We start from the raw sequence: 12,672 nt of genomic DNA, 5'->3' as shown, positions 1-12,672 counted from the left end.
ATAGAGCCATACCACCTTAAATCTAAGCACCCAATAATAATGGCCATTTAATCAACTGATAACATTGGTCTATCATTAAATTAAGAGTGCCATAACAACTGTAACAGGGACATTTTGGACAGTCTTTATATATGTTTACTGTTGCATCAAGCAGACAATCCATTATTATGAAACTACATTTTGTTATATAATGTTTTATTATTGTTCGATTTCCAGGTGAGGTGATTTTAGACCCTGCCACGGCCCAGAGGAACCTGGTTGTGTCCGAAGACGGCCGCCAGGTGAGATACGAAGAGCGTAAGACCTCCCACAGCGAGGGTCCCAAGCGCTTCAGCCCCGCCCTCTTCGTCCTGGGTCGAGAAGGCCTCACCTCCGGGCGCCACTACTGGGAGGTGGACATGGGGCACAAGACGGCCTGGACGCTCGGCATGGCTGGCACCTCGGCCCGACGCAAGGGGGAGATCAAGCTGAGTCCCGAGGGGGGGTTCTGGTGCCTGTGGCTGAAGAACGGGGAGGTGAAGGCTTTGGCTTCGTCCCGCCTCCCTCTGCTGCTGCCGTCCCAGCCCAGTAAGGTGGGAATCTTCCTGGATTACGAAGGGGGCCAGATTTGCTTCTACGACGTGAAGGCGCGTCTGCATCTCTACACGTTCGTAGATACCTTCAACGAGAGTCTGTACCCAATCTTCAGCCCCTGCCTCACCCAGGAGGGGAAGAACTCTGCGCCTCTCATGATAAGCTCTGTTAAACACACCTGAGATCAATTCAACAGGTTAAGTGCCCATACTTTTTATCTAATCTAATCAGATCATTTTGCCATTTATTTGGTCTTTGAACATCATTTGTCTTCTTCTTAACAAGCCAACCCTAAAACAGTTGTACTGTCATCTTAATAACAAAGCCTCAAAGCAAGACATTTTTCATGTCAAAACTACCCAGTACAACATGTTCTCATAGTATGTGCACGTTATTGCATTAGTTTAAGCTATATCAGGCTCAATACAGATATTTTAAGGGACAATGACTAACAGAGTGACTGTTTCAAAGTAATACAACCAAAGCATTGTGAATGTTTGGTGTGTTTGGATCCCGGGAAACCAAAATGTAAGAGATGTATTTACAATTTGGTTATTTAAAAGTTACAAATTGTTGCCTCATCCTGTATACCTTTATCTTAAAGTGGACCTATTATGCTATATTTGAAACATATATTGTAGGGCCATACCTATGCAAAACATGTCTGTGAAGTTTTTTGCTTAAAATACCAAACAGATCACCCGTTGTAGCCATGCCTCATACTGCTCATACCCCTCTATTCCAGCCCTGTTCCAAAAGGGCTGATTCTGCTTTAAATGGAACGGCTGCTGCTAGCTACGTCCCTTTGTAGCGTCACGCAGCTTTCCCCTGCTAAGAGTTTTCTACCGGGAGAAACTCAGCTAAACGCTGCAGTGATTAAATGCCATATTATGCTCCCAACCACTTGAAGCATTATTTCTGAAACAGTATGGAGCTCAAACGTTTCTCTCTCGCAGGGTTTACCGCAAGGACATCATGTTACACATATTCTCTCCAGTGGCCTACAGCGTTAGCGTTAGCATGCTTGCTAATTTAAACAGAAGATATTACTCCCAAAACACGCCGCGCATTGTTTCTGATACAGCACATAGCTTGACATGTTCTTTCTTAAGGGTTTACCGCTAGAACAGGGCCATTATATGTATTATATATAACAACTTTACTCTAAGTGCCTCCTGCAGACATCCTGCTGAATACACAGACACACAGCTGCGAGAGGGGATTCAGCTAGACGACCGTATACGGAGACGATAGGTTGGGACGTGTCATGTGTGCCGGAGACGATAGGTTGGGACATGTCACGTGTGCCGGACGTCGCCAATGACGTAATAGGAGCCAAAATCCTGGATCTGCTTGTTTGCAGATTTTTTTTGCACATACTGAAACTGTAGGACTCTGTATGACAATGGTTGTTTTTAAACATGTTCCGAAATTGAAACCGTTCTGTATTTTGATATCAAATGTCTGCTTTTGTACCCTTTTTCCTAACTTTCTAATAAAGATGATCAATCACAAATAATGCAGAATTTTCTTCCTTGATTCTGCACTCATAAACATAATATATTAAAATGCTAAACTAAGCTAAGCTAAGTAGCTGCTAACTAGCATTCAGCTATCACCTACAAGTGGTAAACAAAGTAGCAAAAAACCCATGAACTAAATTGAAAGCAGTTAAAGTAGTTAAATCCAAATAGTTGTATTGTCATCTTACATTACAAAAATCACATGATGCCTTAAAAAAACTACAAATATGGCCTGAAAAGATCAACCATAACTCCCCTGCAGAAGAGTTTGAAGCCATTCCTCCTGCTTAAGGGCCAGAGGGTATACATTTGTATCTGGGGTAAAAAGAGGGGAGGAGGGGGGATATATTTTGGGTCTTTTGGAGGGGGCAGTGGAGGTGGCAGTGGTTATAGCCTGTCTCATGTGTCAGTGTACAGCGGAGCTCTGAGTCAGCTGCTCTCTGGTGAGTGCTTCTGCTTTTTCTATCGTCTTCTTGTCCTCCACTGCATTTTCATTTCCTTACCATCACATCTCTGTGCACCAGTAGATCTATTTGGGGAGTGTTGTTTGTATAATTTGTATCACTGATTGGCAGTAAGTGTCTATGATCTGTGCTAAGGCCTTTTCTCTGTAGTTAAACAGAATAAACCCTTCTATCAAGTTTTGTTTTTCTGTTTCCATGTTTAGAGTACAGCAAAACAAGTCACTGGCTAGATTAATATGTTTGGAAAGTTGTTAATCCGGCCTGCTGTGAATAAGTGCACTAGGCCTCGTCTCGAGGAAAAGTCAAACTCACTTACGGCTTCATACACACTCAAAATAAATCAACAAGCGTGATATATTTAGCTGCAGCTTAAGTAAAGAGACACATGACTTGTTCAGAAAGCAGATATTATTTAAATATTAAAGGCAGGTATACGATTATCACAAATATATAGATATTTGTTGGTCAAAAATATGTTTGAGGTAACTTTAAAACAGTGTTGCCATAATGTTGTTCGTCCACCAGAGAATGCTGAAAAGTTTTTTTTCCAACTCTTATATATTCCGCTCAATATATTCTAAAAATGCTTTTGTAATGTGTTTAAATTAAATACCAATTAATTATCTTTGCAAAGCTGCTCTATTTTTATCTTGCAAGCCAATCAGAGCAGTTTCATTCAAAATGGAGCGTTTTAAACCGAGGCCTTAGAAAAGTATTTTTAATTAGACGGTATGAGAAAAATAAAGTATTTTTTTATCAATAAATATGTAGTAGAAACCTAAAATGCAAGTATGAACCTGAAAACGACAATGATATGTCTCCTTTAAAAACGAATAAAAGGAATAATATAAACAACACTCCCCAAATCTTGCAAGGGCTCATTTATTACAAACCGAGATATTTCCGATATCTGGCTTGAGTTTGAGATAGAGTCCTGTCATGCTTTGCTTTATAATTTTGCATGAAATGACCTCACTTAAAGTCATGCCATCTAACCCGAGCGCCCCTTAATATCACAGCAGGTTTGATGCCCGGTTCAGAGCCTGGTTGCTTGCGCTGAAAATGACCCTGCCAATCTGCTGTGCAGGAATGGCCTCCACCGGGAACCTTTCTGAAGAGCAGGTGCACTGCTCCATCTGTCTGGACGTCTTCACCAACCCCGTGTCCATCCCCTGCGGACACAACTTCTGCCAGGGCTGCATCCTGGGATACTGGAAAACCAGCCCTTTGTACCAGTGCCCTATGTGTAAGAAGTCTTTCTGCAAGAGGCCGGACATTAGCGTCAACACGGTGCTGAGGGAAATCGCAGAGCAGTTCAAGGAGATCAGGGTTAGAAGTGCGGAAGAAAAGGTGAGCGAGGAGGTGGAAGGCGTGAGGGAGAAGAAGTGGACGATGGAAAGAAAGAAAAAGGAGGATGAGGAGAGGCTTTTGGAGGAGGAGCAGAAGCAAGATGTTCGGGAGGAGGTGAGAAGTAAGGAAGAGAAAATGCTTCTCCCAGAGGATTTACCACCGCTTATCCCCCCTGTGCCAGCACCCAGAAGATCTCCTCCACCCTCACCAGATCAGGAACCACCTCCACTGCTCCAAATATCCCCCCCACCTTCACCTCAAATCCCTACTCCTTCACCTCCCTCCTCTTTACTCCCACTTCCTGCTTGGGAGGAGGTATTCTGTGATGTTTGCCTGGGCGACGGCAGACCAAAAGCCATCAAATCCTGCCTCGTGTGTCTCACCTCCTACTGCGAGGAGCACCTGAAGGCTCATTCGGCCCGGTTCACCAAGCACAAGCTGATGGAGCCCGTCGCCAACATGGAGGACCGGATGTGTCCGAAGCACGAGAGGCTCCTGGAGCTCTTTTGTAAGAAGGACCAGACCTGTGTGTGCGTCCTCTGCACCGAGACCGACCACCGGGCGCACTACACCGTCCCCGTGGAGAGGGAATGGATGGAGAAAAAGGTAAAAATCAATCCATGTTTTCTTATATCAGTTAGTAGAGGGGCTTTCAAGGTAGACACCTCATTGGTGGTGTTTGTTTGATTGAGAAAGCCAAAGAAAATGTGATCTTTCAACCGTCAAAACGAAAATGATTTCCTGATTAGACGATTGGGGATTGTTGTCATATACACTGGGAACCATCACTTGACTGTGCCCCTATTACTTGTAAAACATAAATTGTAACTAACCATATTATAACACTTTCAAAAAGGTTTATTTGTTTTTTCCCAATCTTGGAATTGATCTACTCTGACCTCTTACTGATCAACCACATTATATTACCTAAAAGTGTTTATGTTGAAGATCATTTAAACCACGTCCCCACGACAAAGTATTCATATCAGCACGGGCAATGCTCCATGCGTTTGCCCCCAAAACCGAAACTACAACAATAAAAGTAAAGACGGATATGTTTGTGGTGACATGTTTTTGCCTGTCATCGGCTTTGTTTGTGTGTGCAGGCGCAGCTGAAGATGACAGAAATAGACATCCAGCAGATGATCCAGGAGAGAGAGAAAAAGTTGCATGAGATCAAACTCTGCGTGGAAGAAAACAAAGTGAGTCCTGCTGAGCTCAAACACAGAATGGCCCATTAAACTCCAGTGTGATGCATTTAAACAAAGGTTATTATCCAACGTTGAGCAGAGTATTGTGTATTTTCCAGGCCAGCGCTCAGAGGGAGGTCGAGGAGAGCATGCAGGTCGTCTCAGAGCTGGTTCGCTCCATCCATAAGACTCAGGGCGAGCTGGTTTTGGGCATAGAGGAGAAGCAGAGGCAGACGGAGAGGTGGGCTGACGGCCTTGTCGCTGGACTGGAGCAGGAAATCGCTGAGCTGAAGAGGAGGAACACAGACCTGGAAATCGTGGCTCGGACAGACCACATTCACTTCTTAAAGGTGGAAGAGCATTGTTGTGTAAAGAGAAGTTGGCGACCACCTAAAGGTTTAAGATCTTTAAGATCCAAATCATCTAATGTTGGGATGTTTGGCATCTATGTTTCATGCTACATTTCAGAAATTGAACGAGAGCTACAGTTACCACGGTAGCTTTCGATTGCAAGGAGAAATAGTTTAGGAGTATATGCTGGTAAAATAAACCCTTTCCTTTACTTTTCTTACACCATTTGATTTGTGCTCAAACAACAGTGCCCTGTTCTAAAATGCAGTGCAACCCAAAGGCAAATCATAAAAAATGTACTGCAGGCTGCCTTAAAGAGTAGTCCAAAATAGAAATAAATTGGATTATTACTGAAGGTTTTGTAAATACATATGTGCAGGCTTGCAACATATTCTAATTTGAATAGAAATTCTGGATATATTTGTGTATTGACTAACCTAATTCTATTTCCTTTCTTATGCTTTATCTCTCCGTAGAGCTTCCCAGCCCTTAGCACTCCTCCTTCTGTCAAAGACTGGTCTGAGACCAGTGTTCCCACTGCCATGTGTGTCGGCATGATCAGGAGATCTTTGTCCAAACTGGAGGTAGCATTAAAGGAAATGATCCGCAAACTGGCGGAAAGTGGTACGATTTCCTTTAACATTGAAATACAGATTTTATCTGTTTTGTTTGAGAGTGAATTGAGAGCATCGCCAGGATAAGATGGACACTTTATCTTATCGTTTTCTTCTGTTTTTCCACAGAGATCAAGAAGATTCTGAAATATACAGGTATTTGTTTGGCACTCAGTGTGGTTTTCTTTTCATCATCTTGAAACTGTCAAACAAAATAAATCTTTCATTATGTCTCGTGTTTCTATAGTGGACGTAACCCTGGACCCTGAGTCCGCCAACCCCTGGTTGCAGCTTTCTCAGGACAGGCATCAGGTGAGACACCTGGGTGCATGGCAGGACCTCCCAGATCATCCTCAACGCTTCGACACCGTGGTCGTCGTCCTGGGCCGCGAGGGCTTCACCTCAGGAAGACATTACTGGGAGGTCCAGGTGGGGGACAAGGATGACTGGTACATGGGTGTGGCCAGGTCTTCGGTCAACAGGAAGGGCAAAATTGCTATAAGTACTTCCCAAGGCTACTGGGCTCTGGCCATGAAGAAAGGCCAGGGGTATCGTGTGTCAACATCCCCGCCGTTACCGCTTGCCATCGACCCCAAGCTCAAGCGAGTGGGCGTGTACGTGGACTACGAGGAGGGGCAAGTGTCCTTTTATGATGTGAAGGCTTTGACCCACATTTACACATTCAAAGATACGTTCACAGAGAAGATCTTGCCCTTCTTCTACCTGTACTGCTGCGACAAAGCCTCTGATACCATTGTGATATCTACTGTGATTGAGAAGAGCCCGATCAAGCAAAGCTAAGGACACGTTTGACAGTAAAAACAGCACTGAAAATATGTACGAGAGTGAAAACTGACTGTGTTATGTTGCAGCCGCCATACTTGCTCTGATCAAATCCTGTATATGTATTACATTTACAGTGTAGCCCTACAATATATTGATTCAACAACTTATGTATTATATCTGTTCATGTTATATGAAGCCTTAAAGGGATAGTTTGACATTTTGGGAAAAATACATCATAAAATACAACTCTCATCACTAAATCTGATTTTAATTTTCTCTCACTTGAAAACTGTTTTGCGTTATGCGTAGCGGGAAGGTGTACTCGCACATCTCATCCCTTAATGGTCGCCATATCGTCTACTTAGTAAAAGGGGAGAAACAAGTAATGATGGCAGTTGTTAAGCAACACATATTTGATTGTTTCTCTAGATACCCCATGTTATCAGGTTTAAGCCATCAGTATGATTATTTGGTTAATTAAGCAGTCTGTAATTATTTGGTACAGCAAACGATAACGCCAATGCTAGCTAGCTAGATTGAAATGTATACCAGCAAGTTAACAGTGTAGCCTACAACATGAAAGTAACCAAAATTGAGACACAGGATAGAGCAGTGAGTTCGCTTAGCATAAATGGGGGTTTTACAGTATGTTCAAAAATATTTCTTCTTTGTTTTGCACAACTAATATGATTTATAAGAAGTGAACTTGTACAGACGCAGGCTAGCTGTTTCCAGTACTTATGCTAAGCTTACAATATTTACCATTCAGACATAAAAGTAAAAAACAGTTTTGAAACAGTTGGTCTTTCATGTAACTCTCAGCAAGAACATGTAGTTTCTATAATTACCGCTTCTAACCGCATGACATTTCATAAAATCTAAAGAAAGTGTAGTTTCCAGATTTCCAGATTGCATGTTGATTTTTAATCAAGTGTGATTGATACGGCTAAGGTTGCTACGTGAGTTCATGATTTATAACAATAAATGTTCCTTGAAGAAATCTCAGTATTTGTCTTTCTTGAAAAAAACAGTTTTCATTTCAGTCAAATGTATTTTGACCACTTACAGTAACCAAAGCGCCTTCAGGGCTCTTCTCGTCATGAGTGATGATTATTGCATTGTTTGTGGTGCGATAAATGATAGCGTAGACCTATCATGTGTTTGTGAGAGGTAGTTCAGTCCTTTGGAAAATACTGAAGAACCATGGAAAATCTGGTGTGTCATTCTTTCAAATCATTTAGCTGTTTTTTCTTTTGGTTTTGATTTTGAAATACAGAAATGTAGTAATGTGATGCAGGAAACAAATCTGCAAGTTCATTCATGCGCAACGGACTCATTGTATTCTAAACAGCCATAAGTATTGACCTGATTCTCAAGATGTAACTTTTGGGCTCTTTTCCACCTACAAATGTTATGTTCTAGCATTTATTTGAATTTTAAGAAATTATTCACAAAGCATACATGACAAACTAAACACATATAGATATATGAATTAACTACATAACAGTTGACAAATCCGAAATGAGATAATAATAATAATAGCAATAATAATACAAATAAAAGAATGGAAACAATATTAACACTCAGGTATTCAGTATGTCAATTTGTATGTTCCTTATAAGTCTTCATTATAGTGTTCTACACTTTTCCCATCTTTCCTCAAAGTTATGCATTTGGTTTCTAATTCTCATAGTTGTTTTCTCCATTCCATATATTTCAATTACTAGGTTAATCCATTGTGAGTTTATTAAGTTATTATCTTTTAGCCATTTGTTTCATGATCGCTATTCTTATCACAAGAAATATATGTTTTAGCATATTGATCACATTTCCCCCTTCACAGAACCCATAATGTCATCAATGCCGGAGGATTATCCGATATTTCTGAACATCATCAAAGACCTGTCTCAGCTGCTGCTCATCACTTGGACAAGACTGATTCGTGGGCTAATAAAACCCCAATCGGACTCTTCAAATGTTGACAATAACTTCTAGTACTACTACTTCCACTACTAGTGAGAGAAAGGTTATAGCGAATAGTTAGTTCACGTGAAAAATGTGCACCAACAGAGCTTGGATGAATGTGTAATCAACTACAGTATACCATAACTGATTTCACAACAGCACAATGCATGACAAAAATTGTTTTCTTCCATTATGACGTCATTCTATAAAAATGTTTGACTATAGTGTGTCGTTGCATTATTACTAAGATTCTCTTGTTTTTTCGTTGCCCTTTTTTGGAGTTGCGGCTACATTTTTATGAGTAAACATCACCTGCTTTATCAGGTGTACCTGATTTTATGAGTGTTCAGGAAATGACAGAGTCCAACAGGACAGCCCTCCTTCCCAGCACTGATAGGTGTGTCTACCTACAGAGGAGGAACCAGCTGATAAGAGTGCAACACAACACTGTAAGAGCCTCAGGGGACACAAGCTGGTAACTGCTCAAGAAAGGTATGTGAGCTTTAAAATTGAATTTAAATGCTGTATCTATAAGTAGGCTAAAGTGTTGTGCTTTAAATGGAAGTGACAGTGTGTGATGATCAACTATCTATTACTTTACTACATTTACATTAAGAGTCAGTTTCACTTCTACACTGAAATGATAAATAAACAACCAGAAATATATTTTTACTGTAAATACTTTGACTGTATATGTAACAATACAATTGCTCTCTTGAACTAATCTTAATCTGTATATTTTGGAAATAACCACACGACTACATGACATAGTTTCCTCACAACTCTTCTGAATGGATGCCAGTGTATCATCCATACTCATGGCATGTCCATGTTAAAAGGGTATTTTATCCAACCAACAATACAAAAACAACACTAACGCATATATCATTTATTTATTTCCTCTTACAGTACGTATGTATTTCTATATAATGTGTCCTCCAACACTAGTGTGTTACTTCTGGCCTCGATAAGAGTGAAAATAACCTCTTTAAGCATCTACTGTACAACGTCAGGTAATCAACATTATCTGCTGTAGATAGATACTCTATTCCTCTCAAATTGGGAATTCATTTTGTTCCAGCAGCAGTGTTGTCAAGCATTACATGAGTTCAAACACTTTTGAACTTCAAAATGATTAGAGGAGCAGGTAACATTACCAAATAGAAAATAAATTCTACCAAAATGAATAGTAAATTGCAAAAGTGTTTATAAGAGAAACCTTCTCATGTATATGCTAACACACATTTGTTCACTGTACAGATACCGTAAATCAACAACCAATGGAATACACCATCATCTGTGTCTGCTGATACACCATCACACCATCTGCATGCTTACGAACACACACACGCAGAGTGTGATGTCCGAGCCTCCTCAGTGCTGCATCTGTCTGGATGAGTTCAGCAGGCCCGCCTCCCTCCCCTGTGGTCACTGCTTCTGCCTGGGCTGTATAGGGGAATACTGGAGGATCAGTAAGGCCTGTCAGTGTCCCCTCTGCAAGGCCTTTTTCCCCAGCAGGCCACAGCTCAAAACAGACCAAACACTGCATGCTGGTGCCCTGAATAAAGAGGGAGATTTGCCATTAAAAGCTGGAGAGGTTCTGTGTGATTTCTGCCCAGTGAAACACAGAGCAGTCAAGTCCTGCGTGAAGTGCCTGGCCTCGTACTGTGCCGCTCATCTGGAGCCGCACTACCGGAGTGAAGAGCTTGGGCGCCATCTTCTGATCAGTGTGGTGAAGAACCTGGAGGACTCTGTCTGCAGGCTGCATGGGAAGCAGTTGAACAGGTTCTGTAGGAGTGATCGAACATGCATCTGCTCCATGTGCGCCCACACAGAACACAGGGGCCATCACATCCTTTCTATCAACAAGGAAGCTACAAAGAAGAAGGTAGAGTCTTAAAAAAACGGCAGCTAAGCAAACATTTTTCCCGTAATGCCACCGGTGTTTGACCACTTCTATGACAGAAAGCTTTACTTTAAAAAATCTTGTCTTGATTGTGCAAAACAGTACCCTGGCACGACAATGAATTAAAACATAATTTCGTCACAAGTTCATACAAAACAATCTTTGAAAAGGATATTAACATCAATTACTCATTGAGTTCCAAATTAAATCCTTGACATGTTCTCACTGATAAACGCAGGTCTGTCTTGCATACCGTAACATAACGGTTTTGTTTTTTGACAGGTCAAACTAAAGTGGAGAAGGATGAAACTTCAGCAAGCGATTCAAGAGACACTGAGTAAAGTAGAGGAGGTTCAAGCGTTAGACCTCGGTGGAGGAAATCCAAAAGAGGCATGGGCACAAAATAAACAGCTAATCAAACAACTAGAGGAAGAAATCTCGGAGCTGCAGAGCAGAAACACGGAGATAGAGCAGCTCTCACAGATTGAAGACGACCTCCACTTCCTGCAGGTCTGCACCACTATGAAAAACCATCTCAATATTCTCTTTCATTAGCAATATTTATGATGTCAAACAATAGTCAACAACCACTGATTCTTTGTTGTTGTCTCTCTTCTTTACAGTCATTTCTACTCACTGCTTGGTCTTGGTGAATGGACGAACATGTGGACGATTCACCTTAAAGAGGACATGAACAAAGTTATTTTTTATTTATTTTCTATAATTTATTGATTATGTACAGCAGCATATATTGTGGGACCATGTGTTTGCTTAATAGGATTGTTTTCACTCTCTAGTTGAGGGTTAGATTAGAGGATCAATACCACCCCCACATTTGACCGTACAAAATAAGGCTAAAGTCTGTTAGCGTAGTTTAGCATAAAGACTATCAAACTGTACAAATAATCTACATATCATAATTTCGAATGCTCAATATTTCACATGCCCAGCCTGATGCTAGCTGCTTCCTAGCGGTTGCCAGTCTTCGTGCTACGCTAGGCTAATTTACTGCTAATTTACAAACACATGTGACAGTCGTATGGAGCTTCTCACTACCTTTCAATCAATAAAGTAAACTACAGGGCTAATGTCTGCTAGCTTAGCATAAACACTAGCAAAATGTAACAAAATCTACCTATTCTCTTCAGCTTAATATTGAACATGTTTATCATGTGTTGCTAATGCCCCCACCCTCATGCTAGCTGTTTTCCAGGGTTTACAGTCATTGTGCTAAGCTAGGCTAACTGGCTGATGGACATAATTAACAGACATGTGAGACAATGGTATTGATCTCCTTACCTAACGATCCACCAGAAAGCTAATAAGCATATTTCCCAAGATGTCAACATTTTGTTTAAACAGAGTCATTGAAATGTATTCCCTGTTGAAATGTTAAGCTCACTTTTCTTTAAAACAAGAATATTGAGCAAATAAAATATGAATAATTATTTCTACAGAGCAGGAAACCTCGAAACAACATCAAAACAAGAACTGAACTTGATCCAGGGTGTACACAATATCTTGTATTGTTTGAATGTAATTCATGTCTGGGTGAATGATGTGATTTCTGGATAATGCAGTGCAATCGTTCAGTGTTCAAATGTTTAATGTTTTTCCTTTTTTATATGCCTTTGGACAAATTAATAAAACACTATTTATGCTTTTCTTTTGTTACTCTTTTCCCTCAAAACATTGATTATGAACCTTATGGAATTGAATAACTTTCAGTCTACCAGTCAATCTTGAGCCTCAGAGACTAAAACCTTTTACTTTTTCAAAGGCAAGTCCAATATTTGATCTGTTATTTTCACTTGCCAAACAGGGAACTCATTCTTCAGCAGACAAACAGATGATTTGGTTGCTCATTTTCACACCCACATGCCCCTTTGAGAGAAGGAAGTAGCTGGAAGAACCTTTAAACGGAAACGAAACTTAGCAGTAGAGTACGGA

The 12,672-nt window shown here is 40.9% G+C and overlaps 3 protein-coding genes across 4 annotated transcripts; all 3 read left to right on the top strand.

Annotated features, from left to right (window-relative positions):
- Positions 1-216: 216 nt before the first annotated feature.
- LOC117533718 (E3 ubiquitin-protein ligase TRIM39-like) lies at positions 217-2,092 on the top strand (the record flags this gene model as incomplete). The annotated part of the gene is given in 1 exon segment (XM_034197612.1): positions 217-2,092. A coding segment is annotated over 1 exon segment (539 nt), but the record flags the coding sequence as incomplete, so codon positions are not given.
- Positions 2,093-2,473: 381 nt separating this feature from the next.
- On the top strand, positions 2,474-7,856 carry si:dkey-46i9.6 (E3 ubiquitin-protein ligase TRIM39). Of its 2 annotated transcripts, XM_034197631.1 has the most exons (7): positions 2,474-2,539; positions 3,580-4,516; positions 5,017-5,112; positions 5,220-5,450; positions 5,928-6,075; positions 6,195-6,221; positions 6,313-6,866. In XM_034197631.1, exons 2-7 carry the CDS (start codon positions 3,623-3,625, stop codon positions 6,864-6,866), a joined length of 1,950 nt encoding a protein of 649 aa, XP_034053522.1. In that variant the 5' UTR covers positions 2,474-2,539; positions 3,580-3,622. The 2 variants fall into 2 exon arrangements, with proteins under 2 accessions (XP_034053522.1, XP_034053523.1); XM_034197632.1 differs by lacking the exon at positions 2,474-2,539 and having other exon boundaries at positions 3,623-4,516; positions 6,313-7,856.
- A 1,388-nt stretch (positions 7,857-9,244) lies between these two features.
- Positions 9,245-12,362, top strand: LOC117533733 (E3 ubiquitin-protein ligase TRIM47-like). Its single transcript, XM_034197638.1, has 4 exons — positions 9,245-9,308; positions 10,077-10,704; positions 11,005-11,232; positions 11,346-12,362. The coding sequence occupies exons 2-4, from the start codon at positions 10,147-10,149 to the stop codon at positions 11,373-11,375; spliced, it is 816 nt and encodes a 271-aa protein (XP_034053529.1). The 5' UTR covers positions 9,245-9,308; positions 10,077-10,146; the 3' UTR covers positions 11,376-12,362.
- The last annotated feature ends 310 nt before the right edge of the window (positions 12,363-12,672 follow it).

The sequence above is a fragment of the Gymnodraco acuticeps genome, unplaced genomic scaffold (genome assembly GCF_902827175.1).
Source record: "Gymnodraco acuticeps unplaced genomic scaffold, fGymAcu1.1, whole genome shotgun sequence".
Lineage (NCBI taxonomy): Eukaryota > Metazoa > Chordata > Actinopteri > Perciformes > Bathydraconidae > Gymnodraco > Gymnodraco acuticeps.
This window is presented reverse-complemented; position numbering and strand designations above follow the sequence as displayed.